At 42.1% G+C, this 25,031-nt stretch overlaps 1 protein-coding gene across 2 annotated transcripts; it reads right to left on the reverse strand.

The window, feature by feature from the left end:
• Window positions 1–3,348: 3,348 nt before the first annotated feature.
• On the reverse strand, window positions 3,349–12,267 carry LOC104658178 (sperm protein associated with the nucleus on the X chromosome N2-like). 2 transcript variants are annotated; one of them, XM_010358137.2, is made up of 3 exons: window positions 12,193–12,267; window positions 3,494–3,774; window positions 3,349–3,415 (listed from the first exon to the last, which is right to left on the reverse strand). In XM_010358137.2, exons 1-3 carry the CDS (start codon window positions 12,265–12,267, stop codon window positions 3,349–3,351), a joined length of 423 nt encoding a protein of 140 aa, XP_010356439.1. The 2 variants fall into 2 exon arrangements, with proteins under 2 accessions (XP_010356439.1, XP_010356438.1); XM_010358136.2 differs by having other exon boundaries at window positions 3,349–3,774.
• Window positions 12,268–25,031: the final 12,764 nt, after the last annotated feature.

The following is a 25,031-nucleotide window of genomic DNA, read 5'->3' on the forward strand; positions in this document are numbered from 1 at the left end:
TATAATTTTACAAAGAAGGCAGCAGACTTCTGGCTGGACATCCAGGCATTTTCATACATCCTCTAAAACTTAGATGGAGGTTCCCAAACCTCAATTCTTAACTTTTGTTCACTGCAGGCCCCAAACCATATGGAAGCCACCCTTTTAGCCACGACTGGCACTGAAACAGCTGGAATGTAGAGTGCCATGTCCAGAGGCTGCAGAGAGCAGCCGGGGCCCTGGTCCCAGAGAAACCATTTTTTCTCCTAGGCTTCCTGGCCTGTTATGGGAGGGGCTGCAGCCAAGCGCTCTGACATGCCCTGAAGACATTTTGTCCATTATCTTGGTGAGTAACATTTGGCTCCTCATTACTTATGCAAATCTCTGCAGTGTGCTAAATTCCTCCCCAGAAAATGATGTTTTCTCTTTTATCACATCATCAGGCCACTAATTTTTCAAACTTTTATGCTCTGCTTCCAAGTCTATGTTCCAATAGCAAACCATCTCTTTGTGAATGCATATAACTGAATGCTTTCAGAATAATCCAGGTTACATCTTGAATGCTTTGCTGCTTAGAAATTTCCCCTACCAGATATCCTAAATCATCTTTCTCAAGTTCAAATTATTCCATTTATATAAGATTCTCAAAATAACAAAATTATATAGGCTCAGAATAGTGGTCACTAGGGATTATGAACTTGATGGGAAAGCTGGGTGTAGCTATTACAGGAAAAATGAGAGATCCTTGTATTGATGAAACTCTTCTATATTAATATGGTGGTTGTCCCTTGAAGGTAGGCATATGATAAAACTGAATATAACTAAACACACACACACACACACACACACAAATGAACACATGTAAAATTGGTGATCTGAACAGATGAACTGTACTAATGCCAGTTTTCTGGTTGTGATGTACTTTTGTACTTTCGATTGTACTTTGGCAAGATCTTATAACTGGAGGAAATGGAGTAAAAGATACAATGTGGTATCTCTTCATATTATTTCTCACAGTGCCATGCTAACAGATACATTAAAACATGTTCAACATCATTAATCATAAGAGAAATACCTACTAAAACCAGAATATCACTTCAAACTTGTTAAGATGGCTATTATCAATTAAACAATAAATAAGAAATTTGATGAGAGTGTGAAGAAAAAACAAATCTAGTACACTCTTGGTGGAAATGTAGATTGGTATAACCATTATGTAAAACAGTATGGAGGTTTCTAAATAAATTAAAATGTAACTACCATATGACCCAGCAATCCTTCTGGGTATATACCCAAAGGAGATGAAATCACAGCCTCATATGAATATATGCACTGTCACATTCATTACAGCATTATTCACAATAGCCCAGATATGGAAACCATTTAAATGCCCATCAATGGATGAATGGATTTAAAAATGTGGTGTGTGTGTGTGTGTGTGTGTGTGTGTGTGTGTGTATTTATAGTTATACAGAATTAAGTATTATTCAGACTTAAAGAAAAGAGATCTTGGCATTTGCCACAATATGGATAAACAAGCATAAAGATCTAATGTACAGGGGGACTAAAGCTGATGAAATTGCATCATGAATTTTTGCTAAATAAGTAGATTTTAGCTGCTATTGTCACACACTTAAAAACTAAGAAGAGAGGTATGCTAATCTGCTTCACCATAGTAACCATTTTATGTATCCCATAATATCATGTTATAAGCCTCAAGTATACACAATAAAATTTCTTTAAAATAGAAATAAAAAATCCATCACACTTCTATATACTAACATTGAACATGTGGAAATCAAAATTAAACACATGATACTATTTGCAGTCACTTGAAAGAAAATGTAACACTAAGGTATAAATTAAACAAAACATGGACCAGAAGGTGGGTACAAAAATATCAAAATATCTTTCTAAAATTTACAAAATACAAAAATGTGCCTGATATATTCATTTACAAGGGAAGAAAAGATTATATATAAATAGATGCATCTTAAAAACAGGCCAGAGTGAAACATTAAATACTGACAATGGCTACATAAATTGAAAACAAATGTCCACAAACAATAAAAAAAAATATATTGACACTCATACAGAGAAAAGGGTACACATCAAATGCATTACAATGATTGCCAATGTAGACAAGAGAAATAAGACTGGATCATGCAAATAAAGGAGAGTGAATGAGTAAACAAACAGGAGAGGGTCTTGAGCAATTAATTCAAAGAATATAACTCAGCCCTCCACATTGATGGCAAATCACTTTATTGTATTCCCTTCAATAAAAACAATATTTTTTTCAAGGGAAGAATTCTTAATCATTGACATTCTATAGAAATGCTGGTGTATGGAAGTGGTAATAAAAATACCAACTTTTACTTGTATCATTATATTCAAATTCTCTGTAGACTATGCTTTCATTTATTGCCTGCAGTAGACAATGGCCACTAGTTAAGAGTCTTAACAAGGAAATGCCCTAGTATTGGGACCATGGCCTCCAAATACCATTATTTTGGTGTGTGTGACATGCTGTCTTACTTTATGTAGGGTGAGGTTTTTGGTCCTTATGAGGGGCTTCAGTTGCTCACAGTATTGGTTGAGTTGCAACCCAAACCACTATGAGGTATGTGGCCTAGAGATGGTGATTTTGATGTCTTCATTTTGGAAAGAGTGTCACTGTCACCTACATACAATACAGATCTTTGTATTTTATTTTATTTATTTATTTTTGGAGACAGAGTCTCGCTCTGTCCCCTAGGCTGGAGTGCAGTGGCCAGATCTCAGCTCATTGCAACTTCCGCCTCCTGGGTTCAAGTGATTCCCCTGCCTCAGCCTCCTGAGTAGCTGGGATTACAGGCACACGCCACCACACCCAGCTAATTTTTGTATTTTTTTTTAGTAGAGACTGGGGTTTGCCATGTTGGACAGGCTAGTCTCGAACTCCTGACCTCAGGTGATCATCTGCCTTGGTCTCTCAAATTGCTGGAATTATAGGCATGAGCCACCATGCCCAGCCAATACAGATCTTTTTAAATGCCCTTCTACACATTCACATGCTCCAAACACCAAGTCCTTTTCTTCCTCTCCTGTTAGATAAAATTTTAAGAAGAAAATTTGTCTCTAGGAATAAGTCCTCCCCCAGGCCTTATTTACAATGTCTGGCTAACTGTCAACCTGTGGGTCTGTCTGCCAACACTACAGGATGTCATATCCTTCCCTTCTCAAATGCCTACCTCTTCCCTTCCCTTCCTCCCCACCATCAGAAAACAGGCAGAGATATACACAGTCATCAGCTCCTCAAACTTGATTTTATTGTAATCATCGCCATTGGTGGTGAGGATTTGTCCAATTTGGTTTCTCCATGTTTGACTAGTCCTCCTCACTCTCCTGTGAAGATCCTTCAGATAAGACTGGGTCTTCATCCTCCTGTGAAGATATTTCAGATGAGAATAGGTCTTCGTCCTCTTGTAAAGATACTTCAAATGAGTATAGTTCTTCATACTCCTGTAAAGATCCTTCAGATGAGTATAGGTCTTCATCCTCCTGTGAAGATATTTCAGATGAGTATAGGTCTTCGTCCTCCTGTGAAGATAATTCAGATGAGTCTAGGTCTTCGTCCTCTTCCTCTTGGACTGGATTGATGGAGTTCTCTTGGGACTGGTCATTCTCCAGTTGATTTGAATTTATTTTCTTACCCTTCCTGTAGTAATACACTATTATTGTTAGATATTCTACTGTTTTTGCCTTTTGAAAGCTCTGTTTGGGGGCTAAGAGTCTGTTTGGTGCCTCCTGCATCTGGTAAGAAAACAGGGAAAGACCAGAAAGACATTATTTTGGGTGAATAGGATAGAGACTGGATAGCAAGGAGGGCTTTATGAGAAGGAATGCACGTTGAGGAAGGGGTTTCTGCCAGAGTAGAACAAGGTGGAATCATAGGGTAGGGATCTATGGGGAAGAAGAAGAGGAGCATGGGTAGGGTCATCTGTTAGTTCAAATTGCACCATTTTGTAAGCTCTTTGCTATTTTGCAGACCTTGGTCAAAGTGAAACATTCCATGGGGGTTCAGGCCAGGAGAAACACCCTGCCTAACCACCTGACCACAAGACGGACAAAGGCCTAACTAAAGAAACATCCCTATCATATCTTGCTTGGCAAAGTTCTAAGGAACACCTCAATGATATTCCACTGGAAAAAGGGCCAAACCATCTGATCATAAGACATCTTATTAATATCCTGCCAGGCAGCAAGCCATACTGCCCAGCTCCCTCCCACCCATACCTGTAAGGACCCCAGCCTGTAAACATTGGTGGGCACTGGCATTAAGCTTGTCCTCTACTTCCACAGGTGTCTAAAATATTCCTGTGTTGCTGTTTGACCTGCCCCCTCTCTGTGTGTCTTTCTTTCATCCTCGCCTTCCCTTCAAAACCTATCATTTTGGTGCCAAAACCTGGAATGGTAATTGGGTTCTAATGGGTAAGTTTTCTGTTGCAAACTGGAAAGCAGCAAGCAGCACAAACTAGACCAGGGCCTGCTTCCAGATCCTGAGTGTACTCCCTGTTCCCAGTTCCATTCCCCTTATTCTCTAGTCTTCTCCAGCCCTGGGATAACCTCCAGATATTGATCAAACAATCCACCTTATTTTTCATTTCTTTCCCTTTCCAGGCAGCTGCAACAAGGATCACCCCCATTGCTGGACATCACATCCTACACTGGGCTTCAATTATTGGGTGAGTCTCTCTCTTCCTCCTTTCCAGATTCCTCACTATTTCTGCCTGTTCTCTAAAATATTCCAGTGCTAGATGAGAGGTCTCCACAGTCACCAGGTGACTGCAGCCTACATTCTTAGGGTACACCCTCAGAACGTCTGCCACTCTGGCCGCTCCAGCCTCTGGGGAGCATGAATAGTTATGGGGCTGCCCTGACTCTCCGGGTCCCTTCTCCCAGGAGGAATCGAGTACTCACTTTCCTCTGGGGTATTCACTTCTCTCTGGAGTACTCGCTCCCCGCTGGGGTATTCACTGCCTTCCAGGGTACTCACTTTCCTCAGGGGTATTCACTCCCATCCAGAGTATTCACTCCCCTCTTCCAAAGAAACAAAACATTCAACCTCCAAATTTAACATAATCTAAAAAACTTTCTTCAACACAAAGGTAAATACTCTAAGTGCTTTGCTTGTCTCCTTTCATGCCTCACTCTCTCTCTCTACCAATCTTGTTCATCTTTTCAAATCTTCCTCCTCAAAGAGACACCCCCCAAAATGCCTCCTCCTACAGACAAGGCTTCCTCCTCTGAATTTCAACCTGGCCAACACACCCATTCTTCAGCCTCCTGCCCACCACCATTCCCTCCACCTTCTCCTTCGGATCTGGCTCTTCCACTCTCTTACTGTAGCCCTCCATCCCCCTTCCTTCTCCACCTCAAACCAGGTCTCATGCCCAACCCCTTATCTCCAGAAACCAGGCACATGCCCAAAGGCCTTCCAAAGTCCTTCCCTTGCAGGAGGTCGCGAGGGCTAAAGGCATAATCTGAATTCAAGTTCCCTTTTCTCTAGCTGACTTTTCCCATAGTGAAAAGAGACTTGGCTCCTTTTCAATGGATCCTACCTCCTTCCACAAGGAATTTCTGTACTTCTGTAAATCTTATGGCCTTACCTGCCATGACATATATGTCATCTTCTCTTCTACCCTCACCTTGGAGGACAGGGAACACATCTTTATTGGCACCCAGGCCCATGAGAACACCCTCCACCAACAAGATGCTTCTCATAACCCAATAGGAACCCTAGCTGTTCCCAGAACTGACCCCAATTGGAATTTTCAGGCAACTTCCGTAGATAGACAGAAACCAGGCCATATGATATCATGCCTTCTAGCTGGCATAAATAAAGCTGCCCCTGCTCCTTTCATCTCCCACCTTTCAAAGGTCACAACTAAATATACCACCTTAAGCCCTAATAACACTAAGGGGAAAATCGACCTCCATTTACACTTTATCTCCCAGTCAGCCCCAGACATTTGAAAAAAACTTTAAAAACTGGAGGATGGCCCTCAAACCTCCCAAAGAGACTTAATCAAAGTGGTCTTTAAGGTCTTTAAGAATAGAGAGGAGGAACTAAAAACCCCAAACCTAAAAAAGGACCAGGCTAAATACCAAATGCTGATAGTTGCCACTCAACAGGGTTCCCAAGGCATAGAGAATTCCTCGACTTGGCAACAGTCAACTCCAGGAGCCTGTTGTAAGTGCGTCCAACACGGACACTGGGAAAAAGCCTGGCCTAATCCCAGGACACGCTGGAAACCTTGACCCATCTGTGGTATCAAGTAACACTGGAAGTCAGCCTCTGCTCAGTGAAACTCTTCATCCTGCTTCACCACCCATACCTGAAGACTGATGGGGCCTGGAGTCCACTGCCCCCACTGCCATCACCACCACAGAACCCAGGGTAATGCTATCAGTCTCTGGTAAGCCCACGTCTTTCCTATTGGATAGTCGATAGGACAACTAGTTACTCAGTTTTACCAGAATATTCTGGACCCTTTTTCAGTTCTTTGATCTCTATTGTGAGAATCAATGGAATCCTCCCTAGGCGCAAACAGACTGATCCTTTATTTTATTTATTTATTTATTTTTGAGATGGTGTCTTGCTCTGTTGCCCAGGCTGGAGTGCAGTGGCACGATCTCCACTCACTGCTAACTCTGCCTCCCAGGTTCACGCCATTCTCCTGCCTCAGCCTCCCAAGTAGCTGGGACTACAGGCGCCCGCCACCATGCCTGGTTAAATTTTTTTTTTTTTTTTTTGTATTTTTAGTAGAGATGGGTTTCACCGTAAAGGCCAGAATGGACTCGATCTCCTGACGTCATGATCTGCCCACCTCGGCCTCCCAAAGTGCTGGGATTACAGGCGTGAGCCACCGTGCCCGGCCTCCAGACTGGTCCTTTATTATACAACCTATTCAATACCCACCTTCACCCACTGTTTCCTGGCTATCCCTCAGTTCCCTACACCTATCTTGGGGTGGGACATATTAAGTCAATTCCAGGTCTCCATGCAATGTGGCTCCTACAATTCTACCCCTTTTATTTTACTCTGACACCCAAATGCTTCCCTCTCCCCCCACTCATCATCATTATCCACCCTGTTACCTTCTGTTAATTCTGAAGTTTGGAATGTTTCTAAACCCACAGTAGCCACACATCACATCCCATTTAAAATAACCCTTCAAAACCCCTCCATTTTTCTTCATCAGTCTTAACATATCCTTAATCCAGCCTTGCTCAGTGGCCTAAAACCTATTATCTGTAAATTTTACAAGCTCAAATTCTCAAGCCTGTCAATTCTCCCGACAACACCCCTATTCTGGCTTTCCAAAAGACAGACAGGACTTACCCCTTTGTCCGGGATCTCTAAGTTGTTAACCAGGCAGTGGTACCAATCCACCTAGTGGTCCTCAACCAATATACTCTACCATATTCCCCCATCTACCATACAATCCTCTGTATTGGAACTAAAAGACAACTATTTCACTATTCCTTGAAATCCAGCTTACTAAAGTCTTTTTGCTTTAACTTGGTAAAATCCTAATACTCACATGTCCTGTACTCTTACAGGACTTACACATGGACTTACACATAGACTGTACTCTTAGAGGGGTTCCGGGATAGGCCCCACCTGTTCAGACGGGCCCTCATCAAGGACCTAGCTGAACTTCTCCTTGCTCCTAGTACCCTCCTCCAATATGTCAAGGACCTCCTTCTCTGTAGCCTGTTCCTTAACCTGTCTATTCAACACACCACTCAGGTTTTAAACTTCCTTCATAATCGAGTATATTGGGCCTAACCCACAAAATCTCAGGTAGCCCAAACCAAAGTTACTTACCTTGGATTTGTCCTAACCCCTAACTCTCGAGCCATCCCAACCCAATGAAAGGAGCTAATTTGTGACATGCCACTTACCCACAGAAAAAAAGTACCTCCCCTCCTTCTTGGGCCTTGTGGGATACTTCTGGCTGTGAATTCCCAACTTTGACTTGCTGGCCAAGCCACTCTACGTGGCCTCACATGGGCCCATCCTAAAACCCCTAAACCCAGCTTGCCCCAACAAATCCTACTTAAAAACTAAAAAATGCCCTTTTAATTGCCCTGGCACTGGGACTGCCCAATCCCAAGGCCTGTACTTTGTATATATATTCCAACCAAGGCCTTGCTCTTGGACTACTTCGCCAAACATACGGCGATGCCCCACGAGCCATTGCACATCTCTCAAAACAACTGGACTCTGTCATCCAAGGCTGGTCACTCTGACTAAAAATCTCGGGTGTGGCCACATCGCTGGCCTTAGAGGCACAGAAACTCCCTCTCTACCAACACATTACTATTGCATCTTCCCATTACCTACAGGACCTCATAAACCATCAATTTCTTCTATCCCTCCCACCATCCCACTTTCAGCAGGTACACGCCTTATTCATAGGTAACCGTCTAATCACCTTCCAGAGATATAAAACTCTCAACTCGGCCACCCTCCTTCCTGTAAACACGTCCGACTCTAAGCTCTCTCTCTCCTGTCTGGACCTCTTAGACTCCCTCTCCTCCCCCTTCCAGCACATTTCAGCTGCCCATTTGCAGGGAACACACACACGGTTAATTAATGAAAGCTCTTTTAGGCAGCCATGTCCAGCAGCTGGCTATGTCATCATTGCTGAAAATAAACTCCTAGAATCCAATGCTCTCCCACCCCATGCTACCTCTCAACAGGCAAAGCTAGTTGCCCTAACCAGGGCCCTCACCCTAGCAAAGGCAAAGAGGGTCAACATTTACACCAATTCCAAATATGCATACCATGAACTACACTCTCATGCCTTAATCTGGCAGGAACAGAGTTTCCTAACTGCAAAAGGAACCCCCATAAGAAATGGCAAACATACATAAGCTGCTGGGGGTGGATAAACTACCTCTGATGGCCACCATTATCCATTGCAAGGGCCATCGGAAGGCTACAGATGCCATAACTGAGAATTCTGCAGGCTGGCAGGCAGCCCTTAAAACCCCATTGTTATTGCTCATTTTTCCCAGCATACACCCTGTATATACCCAGGAGGAACAAATCCCAATTGCCTGGGCTGGTGTCATTCAGGAAAAAATGGTTCGACCTCAGTGATAAAGTGTCTTGCCCAAGTTTTAAAAACTATCTGTACTTTTATATGTGCACAACCATTTCCATGCCGGTTACTGCCCCTACTCCAGCTTTTAAAAACTTATATACATTCTTCCACCATAGTGGCCCATCTCAAACATATTACTAAGGCATGTTCCCTTTGCACTCAAACTTCCCCTCAGGAAGCTATCAAACCACCTCCTTTTCAATCACAAGGCCTGAGAACACTTACCAGGGCAGGACTAGCAAATCAACATCACTCACATGCCCCCCATAAAATGATTCCTCTACATTCTGACAATAGTAGATACATTCTCTGGATGGATAAAAGCTTTTCCTACCACCACCAAAGAGGCACACACCATCGCTTCTATTCTCTCCACCCATATTATCCACCAGTTTAAACTCCCCTCTTGCATCCAGTCAGACAGTGGACCACTTTGTTTCACAGTTTAACCAACAGGTGGCAAAGGCTCTAAACATTAAATGGGCTTTGCATATTCCTTACCACTCCCAATCTTCAGGAAAAATTGTATAAAAAACAACTAACCAAACTCTCCCTAAAGGTTAAAATGGCCTGGACTTCACTTCTCCCACTGTTCCTCATGCGTTTATGAGTCATTTCCCAAAAGCTCCTCAGCCTAAGCCCATTTAAACTCATGTACAAATGCCCATTTATCCTCCAGAATCTCCCTGTATTTTCTCCCCCTTCTATATGGAATACTTGGCCGGCCTTATACCTCACCCAACATCTAATAAGACAGTCTGCAAATGCTTACTGACCCAGCCTAAACGTCCATCCTGAAAACACTCCTCCCTCTCCCTACAACCCGGGGACTAGGTCTGAATCACAGATTCCTCCTCCTCCCCTCTCCAACCTATGTGGAGGGTTCTCACCAGGTTATGCTAACTACTCCCACAGCGCCAAAGCTAACATCCTTTCTACACTGAATATATCATTCGAAACTAAAAAGAGCACCAGATTCACATCTAGAAATTTGTTCACCCCCAAATTATTTTCCTTCCCTGACAGGACCAACTTCACTATACTTAACAAGAGTTCCAGAAATTGCCAATCCAGAACACCTTAGTCCATAACACTCTCCATCTCCAATTTCCAATATTTTATCTCCTACTTTATTTCAGGTCTTTCCTGGTTTCCCTTCCCCATGTCCCTGAATAGTCCATGCCAATTTCTCACACTAATCCAGGAGATATGACTGCAGGGCACCTTCCAAACTGTCAACTCCTACTCAAATCTCCTCTTTCTCCTTTTGTCCTCTTTGTCTGTGGGATATTCTAAGTCCCCACCCCGAACATCTAACATTTGAGCCCCCTTCATCAGCCTCACACATTGCCTCTTAAATCAGTCACACTCTCCTCTTGCTTCCAACTGTTAAATTTGTTTGTCCACAGAAATCCAGTAGTTCACAGCCCTTCCTGTCAACCTGGCCACATAAACCTGGTCCAAAATAAACCTGCATCTCACCTACTTAACCAATTCATTCCCAAACCTGTTTATAATCTTGCTCGGCTAAACACCTTTCCCCCCAATCCATCAAATCCACCCACACAGTCACACACAGGGCTGTCACCCTCCTACGCCTCATAGCCTCTTAACTAAACATGATACAAGTCGGATTCTATAAAACACCTCTTACTAACCCCTCCCACACCTCTTACCAACCCCTCCCACACCTCTTACCAACCCCTCCCCCTCTCCGCTGGAGGCGCTCTCCATGTATCCAACTCAAAGGTGCTCCCTGGAAAAAATCCACAAACAATTCCCTCAACTGCAACCTATATCCTTCTGCCCTGTCAGGACCACAGTGGCTAATAGTTACAAAAACCCACTTCCCCCTCTCTCTCCAAAACCAAACAGCCTTCACCTCCTCCACCACCACCATTTCCTATCAGGCCCTCAGACGGGCTACCCTTGCTGGCAGCTATTCAACTTGGAAAAATATAAAAGTTAAAACAAAGGGTTTGTGCAGAATTCAACCCCCACCTTCTCATGGCTTGCTACCATAACCTACAACTTTTGTCTGTCCACCCCCAGCGTCTTCTTCCTTTATGGCACAAACTCTTATCTCTGTCTACTGGCCAATTGGTCAGGAACATGCACCCTGGTGTTTCAGTCTAGACATTAACATTTTGCCTAACAAGCAGACCATCCAGGTTCCTTTAGTAGCTTCTGTCTCATCTTCCTCCACACACACTATGCAGGCTCTACATCTCATTCTAGTGTTAAAAGAACTAAACATCTCTGCTGCACTCAGCACTGGGATAGCAGGTGGCCCCTTTCTTAGGGCCCTTAACATTCCTCCTCCTGATACTACAATTGGCCCATATATACTCACCTTCATATCCTGTTTTATCTCCCGAAGGCTAAACTCCCTTGTCCAGGCAGCCACCCAGCAACACATGGATACCATCCTTCTCCTCTGCTAAGTCCAGTACCAGTACCTCCAGGAAAACAACTCTGAAGTCCAACACCCACTGCTGCAAAACCCAAACCCTGATTACAGCTCCCCCATTCAGCAGGAAGCAGCCAGATACTCAACAACGCCCCTCTTCCTTTTATACTAAAGTAGAAGGCAAGAATGCGAGTCCAAACCACCATTTAGTAAGCCCCCTGCTATTTTGCAGACCTTGGTCAAAGTGAAACATTCCATGGGGGTTCGGGCCGGGAGAAAAATCTTGCCTACTCATTGTAACACAAGGTGGACAAAGGCCCAACTAAAGAAACTTTCCTATCGTATCTTGCTGGGCAAAGTTACAAGAAACACCACAATGACATCCCACTGGAAAAAGGGCCAAACAGCCTGATCATAAAACCATCTTATCAATATCCTGCCAGGCAGGAAGCCATACTGCCCAGGCCCCTCCCACCCATACCTACAAGCACCCCAGCCGGTAAGCAGCGGTGGGCTCTGGCATTAAGCGGGCCCCCCGCTGCCACAGGTGTCTGCCATATTCCTGTGTTGCTGTTCGAGCCACCCCCTCTCAGTGTGTCTTTCTTTCACCCTCTCCTTCCCTTCAAAACCTAACAGTCTTACCTCATCATTTTTTTTGTTGGATTCACAGGGGCTCTTCATCTTCTCCCCGCTGGTGCTTGAAGTTGGCTGTTCCATGATTGTGGTTGGTTGTAGAATGTCTCTAGTAGGCTCTTGTAGAGTCCAGACTTCCACAGCTATATTGAAGCTTCCCAGGGGGATGTCCCAGAGCTCTTGCCCTCCCTATATATACCCTCCTGGTGACAAGGCAAAGCCACACCCTTGAGCTTTGTTTGATCATACAGGCAGCGTCCCAGCCAATGGCAGTCCTAGGGTGGCTTTGGCATCACAAAGCACCACTGCAGCCCCCTCCCTGGGCTTGCGGGGGAGGGGAAAGGGGTGTAGAGGAAACCAAATGCTGTTGTTTTTTCAGCATCCCCTGAAGATGATGCATCCCAAACGGATCTGCTGCCGCTCCTCATTTCTCCATGTTTAATGTTCATGGCTCACATGGAAGCAAGAGGATGGTTCCTTCAAGCCCTTCCCCACAGCCATTCCTATTAAGTGATTCATTCTTTTGTCTTCCAGCCCTCACCATGCCCTAGTATTTTAGATGTCTCACCGCAAATCCCTCCAAGCTAGTGTGGCTACATTTAATTATTAGTTATTAATTACTAATTACATATAATTAATGATCAATAATTAAGAATTAATTATCCCATTTCCCTCCTACAGTTCCTTCAAATGCACCTTGAAGACCGTTTACTTTTAGGCTACTGCCAGGCAAATTTCAACCCATGTTCTTTTGCGCAATGTCCATGTAGAATCTGAAACAATGGCCTTCAGTCTGTTAGAACTTTAGTGAATAAACATTCTTTCCCGTGTATTCTAGTCTTGTTTCAAATGAGGGGTGTATGTTCATAGTAAATGTAGTCTCCCAACATGAATTCTGCCAGTATGTGGGTTGGAGAAGGAGTGGATATTCAAGTGCTGGAAGTTGTTGTTACATGCAGGATACTACAATCTAAGACCAACATAATCACCAATGTGGGCATAATTATACTTTCTACTGGAGATTGTGTCCAGTGCAAAAAAAAAAAAAAAAAAAAAAAAAAAAGCATTCAGATTGGAAGGGGAAAAGTAAAAGTATCTTTTGTCAAAGACTACCTGAGAGTGTATGTAGAAAAGTCAATCTAAAAAAATGGTTCTACAGTAATTGAGGTTAGCAAAATTACAAAGTAAGAGATCAACACACAAATCAATTGTATGTTTATATATGAGAAGTTTCTATATTAGAAGAGGTAATGCTTTAGCCAATGGTAGTCCTAGGATGAACTGGAAGTTAATTTCAACAACTGAAAGATGAAACTAAGAACAGTGCAATTTAAAATATCACTAAAAATATTAAAGGCTTGGGGATAAATCTAAACAAAGATGTAAATGACTTGTACACTTAAAACTACAAAAAATTACATTGATAAATTAATGACATACGAAAAAATTGGGATGTATACTTTGATTTTCAGTTGGAAGATTCAATATTGTAAAATGGCAGTTATTTCCAATTTCATCTGTGGATTCAACTCAATTCTAATCAAAATTCAAAAAAGACTTTAATATAAATTGACAAGATAATTACGATATTCATATGGAAATATAAAGTGCCTAGAATAGTCAAAAGAAAAGTGTTGAATCTTAAAAAGCTCTGGATTGTATCAATGTCAATGTTCTAGTTTTGACAGTGTAATGTGGTCGTGTATTGAAGATTTTACTATTTGGGGAGACTGGTTGAAGGGTATAAAAGGCCTCCATGTACATATCATTGAAACTTCTTGTGAATTTATAATTGTTTCAAAATAAAAACCTAAAAATATTTTAAAAGACAGTAAGAAAGAGGATCAAAAATAGAGAAGGCATGGCCCAAGATTTCTCCCACGGGTTGACTGACACTTGTCTCATCCTCTGTAAGAAGTCACAAAACTTGGTAAGGGAAAAAAAAAATTAAAAATAAGACAAAAGAGAAGTAGACCCTGGAATTTTGTTCCTCTGTTCATCAAGCTCACATAACTTTATTTTATACACCATAAAAACAAGAAAGGCCTAGAAAAACATCCTGCTGACCTCCAGACACGAGGTATTTATTGCATTCTCATGACTGTCATCTAAACATTAACCGATCAAAAGAAGATTCTTATTAAGGTATACATTTTTAGTGAACTCCAGATGTTGTCTAGAGTTCAATAATTCCATTTATTAAATGCTCACAAGCTAACTTCTAATAACTTTTTGTACTCTTGCCTGCAATTAACAGTGACAATAACACCCTGTCATATCATGTTATGGAAAACAAAACAAACAGAAAACCAAAAGGCATATGCTGTATCAAATAGAGTAGGTCAGAAACTGATTACGATTGTTGAAAATAACAGCTTTCAATTATCTTATTACCTTTTAAAATTGTTTTCTAAATTTGTTTACCAAAAATGTTTTGATGGTTATATCACCATCCAAGGAAAATTAATCCAAATGTTAGGAAAACATTTAGTGCCTATTTCTATTGAAAGATTACAACTTACTTTGTAAAATAACTCCTATCGAAAACTTTAGTAATTATACTTTCAATCCAAATGAATAATAAACAATTAAAGGGAGTGGCTGGCAAGATGGCCAAACAGGAACAGCTCTGGTCTGCAGCTCCCAGCGAGATCAATGAAGGAGGCGGGTGATTTCTGCATTTCCAAGTGAGGTACCTGGCTCATCTCATTGGGACTGGTTAGACAGTGGGTGCAGCCCAAAGAGGGCAAGCCAAAGCAGGGTGGGGCGTCGCGTGAGCTGGGAAGTACAAGGGGTCAGGGAACTCCCACCCCTAGCCAAGGGAAGCTGTGAGGGACTATGCTGTGAGGAACAGTGCACTCCGGTCCAGATACTATGCTTTTCATATGGTTTTCACAACCTGCAGACCAGAGATTCCCTCGGGTCCTTATGCCACCAGGGCATTGGGTTTCAAGCTCAAAACTGGGCAGCCGTTTGGGCAGACATCAAGCTAGCTGCAAGATATTTTTTTCATACCCCAGTGGCGCCTGGAACACTAGTGAGACAGAACCATTCACTCCCCTGGAAAGGGGGCTGAAGCCAGGGAGCCAAGTGGTCTAGCTCAGCAGATCCCACCCCCATGGAGCTCAGCAAGCTAAGATCCACTGGCTTGAAATTCTCACTGCCAGCACAGCAGTCTGAAGTCGACCTGGGATGCTCCAGCTTGGTAGGCAGAAGGGTGTCCACCATTAGGAGGCTTGAGAAAGTGGTTTTCCTCTCACAGTGTAAATAAGGCTGCAGGGAAGTTTCAACTGGGCAGACCCCACCCCAGCTCAGTAAAGCTGCTGTAGCCTGACTGCCTCTTTAGATTCCTCCTCTCTGAGCAGGGCATCTCTGAAAGAAAGGCAGCAGCCCCAGTCAGGGGCTTATAGATAAAACTCCATCTCCCTGGGACCGAGCACTTGGTGGAAGGGGTGGCTGTGGGTGCAGATACAGCAGACTTAAATGTTCCTGCCTACTGGATCTGAAGAGAGCAATGGATCTCCCAGCACAATGCTCAAGCTCTGCTAAGGGACAGATTGCCTCCTCAAGTGGGTCCCTGACCACTGTGCCTCCTGACTGGGAGACACCTCCCAGCAGTGATTTATAGACACTTCATACAGGAGAGCTCCGGCAGGCATCTGGTGGGTGCCCCTCTGGAACGAAGCTTTCAGAGGAAGGAACAGGCAGCAATATTTGCTGTGCTGCAGCCTCTGCTGGTGATACCCAGGCAAACAGGGTCTGAAGTGGACTTCCAGCAAACTCCAGCAGACCTGCAGCACAGGGTCCTGACTGTTAGAAGAAAACTGTCAAACAGAAAGGAATAACATCAACATCAACAAAAAGGACATCCATGCAAAACCCCATCTGAAGGTCACCAACATCAAAGACCAATAATAGATAAATCCATGAAGATGAGGAGAAACCAGCACACAAAGGCTGAAAAGTGCAAAAGCCAGAATACCTCTTCTCCTCCAAAGGATCACAACTCCTCCCCTAGCAAGGGAAAAAACTGGACAAAGAATGAGTTTGATGAATTGACAGAAGTAGGCTTCAGAAGACGGGTAATAATAAAGTCCTCCAAGCTAAGAAAACATGTTCTAACCCAATGCAAGGAAGCTAAGAACCTTGAAAAAAGGTTAGAGGAATGGATAACTAGAATAATCAGTTTAGAGAAGAACATAAATGACCTGATGGACCTGAAAAACACAGTGCAAGAACTTTGTGAAGCATACACAAATATCAATAGCCAAATTAGTCAAGCAGAAGAAAGCATATCAGAGATTGAAGATCAACTTAATGAAATAAAGTGTGAAGACAAGATTAGAGAAAAAAGAATGAAAAGGAATGAACAAAGCCTCCAAGAAATATGGGACTGTGTTAAAAGACCAAACCTACATTTGATTGGTGTACCTAAAATTGACAGGGAGAATGGAACCAAGTTGGAAAACACTCTCAGGATATTATCCAGGAGAACTTCCACAACCTAGCAAGATGGGCCAGCATTCAAATTCAGGAAATAGAGAACACCACAAAGATAGTCCTCGAGAAGAGCAACCCTGAGACACATAATCATCAGATTCACCAGAGAGAAAGATGAGGTTACCCACAAAGGTAAGCCCATCAGACTACTAGTGGATCTCCCTTCAGAAATCCTACAAGCCAGAAGAGAGTGGGGGCTAATATTCAACATTCTTAAAGAAAAGGATTTTCAACCCAGAATTTCATATCCAGCCAAACTAAGCTTCATAAGTGAAGGAGAAACAAAATCCTTTACAGATAAGCAAAGACTGAGAGATTTTGTCACCAACAGGACTGTCTTACAAGAGCTCCTGAAGGAAGCACTAAATATGGAAAGGAAAAACTGGTACCAACCACTGCAAAAACATACCAAATTATAAAGTCCATTAGGACTATGAAGAAACTGCATCAACTAATGGGCAAAATAACCAGCTAGCATCATAATGACAAGATCAAATTCACATGTAACAATATTAACCTTAAATATAAATGGGCTAAATGAACCAGTTAAAAGACACAGACTGGAAAATTGGATAAAGAATCAAGACCCATCAGTGTGCTTTATTCAGGAGACCCATCTCACATGCAAAGACACACATAGACTCAAAATGAAGGGATGGAGGAATATTTACAATGGAAAGAAAATGGAAAGAAAAAAAAAAAAAAAAAACAGGGGTTGCTGTGTCCCGAATTGGTGGGTTCTTGGTCTCGCTGACTTCAAGAATGAAGCTGCGGACCCTCGCAGTGAGCGTTACCGTTCTTAAAGATTGTGTGTCTGGAGTTTGTGCCTTCAGATGTTCAGATGTGTCCACAGTTTCTTCCTTCTGGTAGGTTCATGGTCTCGCTGACTTCAGGAGTAAAGCTGCAGGCCTTTGCGGTGCGTGTTACAGCTCTTAAAGGTGGCGCATCTGGAGTTGTTCGTTCTTCCTGGTGGGTTCATGGTCTCACTGGCTTCAGGAGTGAAGCTGCAGACCTTTGCAGTGAGTGTTACAGCTCATAGAGGTGGCGTGGACCCAAAGAGTGAGAAGCAGCAAGATTTATTGTAAAGAGCAAAAGAACAAAGCTTCCACAATGTGGAAGGGGACCTGAGTGCGATGCCACTGCTGGCTTGGGCAGCCTGCTTTTATTCCCTTATCTGACCCCACACACATCCCGCTGATTGGTCCATTTTATGGAGAGCTGATGGGTCCATTTTACAGACAGCTGATTGGTCCGTTTTGACAGAGTGCTGATTGGTGTGTTTACAATCCCTGAGCTAGACACAGAGAGCTGATTGGTGTATTTATAATCCTTTAGCTAGACACAGAGTGCTAGACAGAAAAGTTCTCCAACTCCCCACTAGGTTAGCTAGATACAGCGTACTGATTGGTATATTTACAAACCTTGAGCTAGACACAGGGTGCTGATTGGTGTATTTACAAACCCTGAGCTAGACACAGAGTGCTGATTGGTACATTTACAATCCTTTAGCTAGACACAGAGTGCTAGACAGAAAAGTTCTCGAAGTCCTCACTAGGTTAGCTAGATACAGGGTACTGATTGGTGTATTTACAAATGAGTTAGACACAGGGTGCTGATTGGTGTATTTACAATCTCTTAGCTAGACATAAAGGCTCTCCAAGTCCCCACTAGACTCAGGAGCCCAGCTGGCTTCACCCAGTGGATCCCGCACTGGGGCGGCAGGCGGAGCTGCCTCCCAGTCCCGTGCAGTGCACCTGCACTCCTCAGTCCTTGGGTGGTTGATGGGACTGGGTGCCATGGAGCAGGTGGCGGTGCTCGTCAGGGAGGCTAGGGTCGCACAGGAGCCCACTGTGTCGGCGGGGGGGGGGGGGGGGTTGAGGCTCGGGCATGGTGGGCTGCGGGTCCCAAGCCCTGCCCTGTGGGGAGGCAGCTGAGGCCCCGTGAGAATTCGAGCGCAGCACAGGCAGGTTGGCACTGCTGGGGGATCCGGCACACTCTCCGCAGCTGCTGGCCAGGGTGCTATGCCCCTCACTGCCCAGGGCCAGCGGTGCCGGCCGGCCACTCCAAGTGTGGGGCCTACCGAGCCCACGCCTGCCCGGAACTCAGGCTGGCTCCAGAGCGCCTTGCGCGGCCTTGGTTCCCGCCCATGCCTCTCCCTCCATACCTCTCCGCAAGCAGAGGGAGCCGGCTCTGGCCTCAGCCAGCCCAGAGAGGGGCTCCCACAGTGCCGTGGTGGGCTGAAGGGCTCCTCAAGCACTGCCAGAGTGGACACTGAGGCCGAGAAGGCTCCGACAGCGAGGGCTGCTAGCATGTTGTCACCTCTTATTGAAATCCTAGCCTCTGATAACACAGACTATAAACCAACAAAGATAAAAAAAGACAAAGAAGGACATTACATAATGGTAAAGGGATCAATGCAACAAGAAGGACTATCCTAATTATATATGCACCCAATACAGGAGCATCCAGATTCATAAAGTCCTTAGAGACCTACAAAGAGACTTAGACTACCACGCAATAATAGAGGGGGACTTTAACACCCCACTGTCAATATCAGACAGATCAATGAGACAGAAATTTAACAAGGATATTCAGGACTTGAACTCAGCTCTGGACCAAGCAGATCTAATAGACATCTACAGAACTCTCCACCCCAAATCAACAGAATGTACATTCTTCTCAGCACCACATGGCACTTATTCTAAAATCGACCACATAATTGGAAGTAAAACATTCCTCAGCAAATGCAAAAGAACAGAAATCAAAACAAACCATCTCTCAGACCACAGTGCAATCAAATTAGAACTCAGGATTAAGAAACTCACTCAACACCGCACAACTACATGGAAACTGAACAACCTGCTCCTAAATAATTATTGGGTGAATAATGAAATTAAGGCAGAAATAAGTAAGTTCTTTGAAACCAATGAGAACAAAGACACAATGTAGCAGAATCCTGGAGACACAGCTAAAGCAGTGTTTAGAGGGAAATTTACAGCACTAATGCCCACAGGAGAAAGCAGGAAAGATCTAAAATTGACACCCTAATATCACAATTAAAAGAACTAGAGAAGCAAGAGCAAACATATTCAAAAGCTAGCAGAAGACAAGGAATAACTAAGATCAGAGCAGAATTGAAGGAGATAGAGACATGAAAATCCCTTCAAAAAATCAAGGAATCCAGGAGCTGGTTTTTTGAAAAGATTAACAAAATAAATAGACCACTAGGCCAGACTAATAAAGAAAAGAGAAGAATGAAATAGACACAATAAAAAACGATAACGGGAATATCACCACTGATCCCAAAGAAATACAAACTACCATCAGAGAATACTATAAACACATCTATGCAAACAAACTGGAAAATCTAGAAGAAATGGTTAGTCCTAGACACATACACCCTCCCAAGATGAAACCAGGAAGAATTCAAATTCCTGAATAGACCAATAACAAGTTCTGAAATTGAGGCAGTAATTAATAGCCTACCAACCAAAAAAATCCCAAGACCAGACAGATTCACAGCCGAATTTTACCTGAGATACAAAGAGAAGCTGGTATCATTCTCCTGAAACTATTCCTAACAACAGAAAAAGAGGGACTTCTCCCTAACACATTTTATGAGTCTAGCATCATCCTGTTACCAAAACCTGGCAGAGACACAATTCAAAAAAGAAAATTTCAGGCCAATATCCCTGATGAACATTGATGTGAAAATTCTCAATAAAATACTAGCCAACCGATTCCAGCAGCACATCAAAAAGCTTATCCACCACGATCAAGTCAGCCTCATCCCTGGGATGCAAGGCTGGTTCAACATACTCAAATCAATAAACGTAGTCCATCACATAAACAGAACCAATGACAAAAACCACGTGATGATCTCAATAGATGCAGAAAAGGCCTTCAAGAAAATTCAACACCCCTTCATGCTAAAAACTCTCAATAAACTAGGTATTGATGGAGCATATCTCAAAAAATCAGAATCTGAAAATGATCATTCTCAGCAAACTAACACAGGAACAGAAAACCAAGCACCACATGTTCTCACTCATAAGTGGGAGATGAACAATGAGATCACATGGACACAGAGAGGGGAAAGACACACACTGGGGCCTGTTGGGGGGTGGAGGGTGAGGGGAGGGAACTTAGAGGACAGGTCAATCAATAGGTGCAGCAACACCATGGCACACGTATATCTATGTAACAAACCTGCATGTTCTGCATCTGTATCCCGAAACTTAAAGTAAAATTTTTTAAAAAAGGAAAGAAAAAAAATAAATGCTGCTAATTTTTGTACATTGCTTTTGTAACCTGAAACTTTACCAAAGTCATTTATTAGGTCTAGGGGACTATGGCAGAATCTTTAGCAATTTTATGGTGTAGAATCCTATTGTTAGTGAAGAGATACACACATGCTGAGTTATGGTAAGACAATGCATTACTGATAGGCATTTAAACTGTAAATTGCTATACATTGCTGGAAATTATTGTGACAGTATTCATTAAGCACATTAAAAGAAGTAATATTCTTTGATTTAGTTAGTAGTCACCTAGCAATATAAAGAAAATAAGTAAATATGTGGAAAAAATTGATGTACACAATTATCAGAGAGATAATTCTAATAGTAAAAAGTAGTAAACCACCTAATTATTGAACAATACACTGATTAATTACATTATCATCCATTCATATGAGGTATTGTGTAAACACTAAAATTTATATATTTTGTGAACCCTAGAAAAACCATTTGTCATATTTTATGACAATCACAAAATAAAGAAAAATATACATGAAGATTTTAATAAATGCAGAAAGCATCCTTTCTGAAGAATGCTTAGTAACATGAGAAATTCTATCCACGGTGAACTGGCTGTAAGGAGGTCCCTCATGATCCCTTCCTCCTGGAGTTTAAACCTTTGTATAATCTTTCCCCTTGAGTATGGTCAATAACTATGGCTTTCATACAATCAATAAAATACAGCACATGTGACAGAGTATCATTACTGTGATAATGCTACATAGTTCATAGCACCAATCTTGCTAGAGGACATAAATCCCCTTTCCAGATTTGATGAAGCAAACTGACATGTTGTGAGATTTTCCTATAGAGAAAGCCGCATGGCAAAAAAGTGAAGGGTATCTTCAGCAGATGGCCATTGAGAAATTCTGCCAGCAACCACTGGAGCTTGAGAGGAAATTCTCCTCTGGTTGAGCCTCAGATAAGACCACATCATTGGCCAATATCTTGGCTGCAGCTTTGTGAGATGCTGAAAGACAGGATCCAGTTAAGCTGTTATCAAACTCCTGATCCACAAAAACTGTGTGATGGTAAGTATGTATTCTTTCAATCAACTAAGTTTGTGTTGATATTTTAAGTGGCAGTAGATAACTGATATATTACAAAATACTAAATGAAAAAGCAGGATGAAAACTGTATTGTTCTTGTAGTTTTTCTCCATAAAAGCCGCAAAACCTCAATGACTTACAAAAAACATCTACTTTTAAATTGCATTACATGTTATAGGTTTCAGGGCACTGGTAGCTACTGTGACTCTGCTTAGTTTTCCTTACTTCTGATTTACTCTGTTCCATATATGTTCTGTTCCATATATGTTCCTTTAGCCAAGGACCCACCTTGGCTAAAGGAACAGCCCCTGTGTTAGGCATTCCTATCCTTGTGCTAAAAAGGAAGAGCATGAACTATGAGCTTAATCTGAACCACACAATAACATTTAAAACTTCTGCTCAGATGTGACTTACATTACATCCGTTTGTTATGGTTATAGGGTTGAAATCCCATTTCTCAGCTGGAGTATCAGGCTCTTCTCCTACAGGCTTCTCACAGTCCCTTGTTATGGGCCTTCTCGTAGGCCCTGTCTCAACAGTGAGCAGCAGGATTTCTCACACTGAATCTCCCTCATGATTCAAATCTCTCTCTCTCTTCCACTTCTATGACCAGCCAGAGAAATTCACTGCTTTTAAAGGGTTCACCTGATCAGGTCAGGTCCACTCAGATAATCTCCATCTATTGAAGTCAATTTACTTGGAACTTGAATTATATGTGTAGAATCCCATCATAGTAGTACCTCAATTCATGTTTAATTGAATAACCAGTGGATGAGAATCTTGGGGAAGGAAGGCACCTTTAGAATTCTGCCCACCACACTTATTTACTACTTTTGTTATCAGAAACAGAATAAATTTAAAAGATTCAAAAATACACTGCCAATTAAAACTGAGAGGAAGCAGGGAACACTCAACTTGGAATCAGACAAAGCCATTTTCAAATCATTTTTTATTCACCTACCTATATGCACTTTGGATAACTTATTTGACACGTGGGTACAATAATAATGAACTCGTTTGGTTGTTTTGGATACTACATGGGATAATGTTTGCAACATGCCTAGCATAGCCCCTAACTCTCCAATTGAAGGCTCTCCAGTACTGGAAGCTCAGATCTTGATTTTATAGTAAATTTTGCATCAAATAAATTCCTGATAGTGACCATGCAAGTAAAGAAAATCAATAAAAGATTAGATAAGTAGACAGATCGATATATTTATATGGTAAATATGTACTTAGGATATATTTGTGACTTGATACAACCTGTTTATTAAGATATTATAATTCAAATTATTATAGAAAGTGCAGGATTCCATCTGTATCACATGTGTTTTTCTTATTCTTGGCAAAGAGATTGAGTGTAAAAAGAATATGAGATGTTTCTTTACTCAGGCTATGCTAGTTTTTCTTCACAGTGCCTTGTAGCGTGTGCCAAAAGAGATGATGAGAAAGCAGGTCTGAAATAAAACCCATTTTTTTTCATAAAGAATTACAATTTATCTTTATTTCATTTCCAAGACCATTGCCGTAGTGTTTTAAAATAAATTTTACTTGGAAGATGATCAATAATCACGGAAGGAAAAGCAACAAAATACCTAATCAATGCCACTGATATGTGGTTTTCTAACTAGCAAACGCAAAGCTAGAAAAGCAGTCTAAAATGTCAGTATCATATTATGTATCCACAGTAATAACTTTCATATCACCAAAATGAAATAGAACCACAAATTAGAAACTTATCACAGTACATATGGAAGGGTCCTGAGAAATATTCAAATTTAATGTCATCATTTCTCAGATGAGGAAACTGAGGTGTGGAGAGCAGAAGGTGTCTGCTTAGTACCTCACATCAAGTTCTTCTCTTGAGTTCTTTTTAGAGCAATGGGATAAACAGAAACCTTGTCATCTTTGGCAAGGTAATGACTGACTCATCATTTCTGTTGTTAACAAGATACTTGTCTACTTAGAACATTTCTTCCTCATAGTAACTTATGACCAGCTAGGTTGGGTACAAATACAGGAAATGCATATTCAATGAGTTTATTTTCTTCTTTCTGTTCTCCTTTCTTTATTCAATGTTCATAAGGTCTGCCCATACCCCACCCAATGTTTTCTTCTGCACCTCTTCTATCTCACCTGAATCTCAGGAAGGGTCATGATATACTCATTCACATTGAGATGCTTTCAACTGATAAGGCCCAAAACATCAGTTTTTCTAGACATATCTATGTGTTCATAGAAGACAAAGGAATGCACTTTATAATTGGAGAATCATCAGGTATCAGTTAGCTCGACTGGGAGAGGAGAAGGATTTATTCAAAGTGGAATGGGGTTTTAGACTAGTACAAATCACAGGCTGGAAATCATTGGAAAACACCATCTTTTCAAGCTCACTGCTAAAGCCTGTTGATATTTGGCAGGTTATAAATCTATAATTTGTATAACCCAAGGCTTTGCCAGAGGGCGATTCTCTGGCAATGTTTCCTTCTGGACACATGCAAAATACCTCACAGGAGTTGTTACACTGCCAGTTATTTTGGATGAAGACACAGCCATAAAATGGAAAAAGATCGTGTGGAGAGAGGAGTGCTCCTCATCAGATGGAAGTGCCCTAAAAAGGTTGTGCCATAGTTGGATCAATGCTGACATGTCTCAGATATAAAGAGGATGAAAAAGTGAGAAGAAAGCTTATCATTTTTCATTACATATACCCTCTGGACGGTATATCCCCAGCCTTTCTTCCTTTCATGGTCCATATTAAGTCCTATTTACATCAGAGTTCTCATAACCTTCTCAGAGTTAACATGTTCAGTTAGGAGCAAGCGCCAGTAGTATATTGAGGACTTGAGATGGCTATAGAGTGTCTTTTGCCCAGCACAACAGTAGCCATAGCAGTGACCTGCAAAGTAGCATGGTCTGTCCCAAGAAATATAGTGTGAGCTTAGTGACCAAATACAAAAAGCATGGATTGAAAGAAGTTATATTTCCACTTAGGATGTAG

This window comes from Rhinopithecus roxellana, chromosome 7, assembly GCF_007565055.1.
Source record: "Rhinopithecus roxellana isolate Shanxi Qingling chromosome 7, ASM756505v1, whole genome shotgun sequence".
In the NCBI taxonomy this organism is placed as follows: domain Eukaryota; kingdom Metazoa; phylum Chordata; class Mammalia; order Primates; family Cercopithecidae; genus Rhinopithecus; species Rhinopithecus roxellana.

Excerpts from the sequence above, each read along its gene's own strand:
- LOC104658178 (XM_010358136.2), bottom strand. The coding sequence starts at position 12,267 with ATGGAACAGCCAACTTCAAGCACCAGCGGGGAGAAGATGAAGAGCCCC. Across the intron at positions 3,775-12,192 it reads CCAACAAAAAAAATGATGAG|ATGCAGGAGGCACCAAACAG; the intron begins GTAAGACTGTTA and ends TTTTCTTACCAG.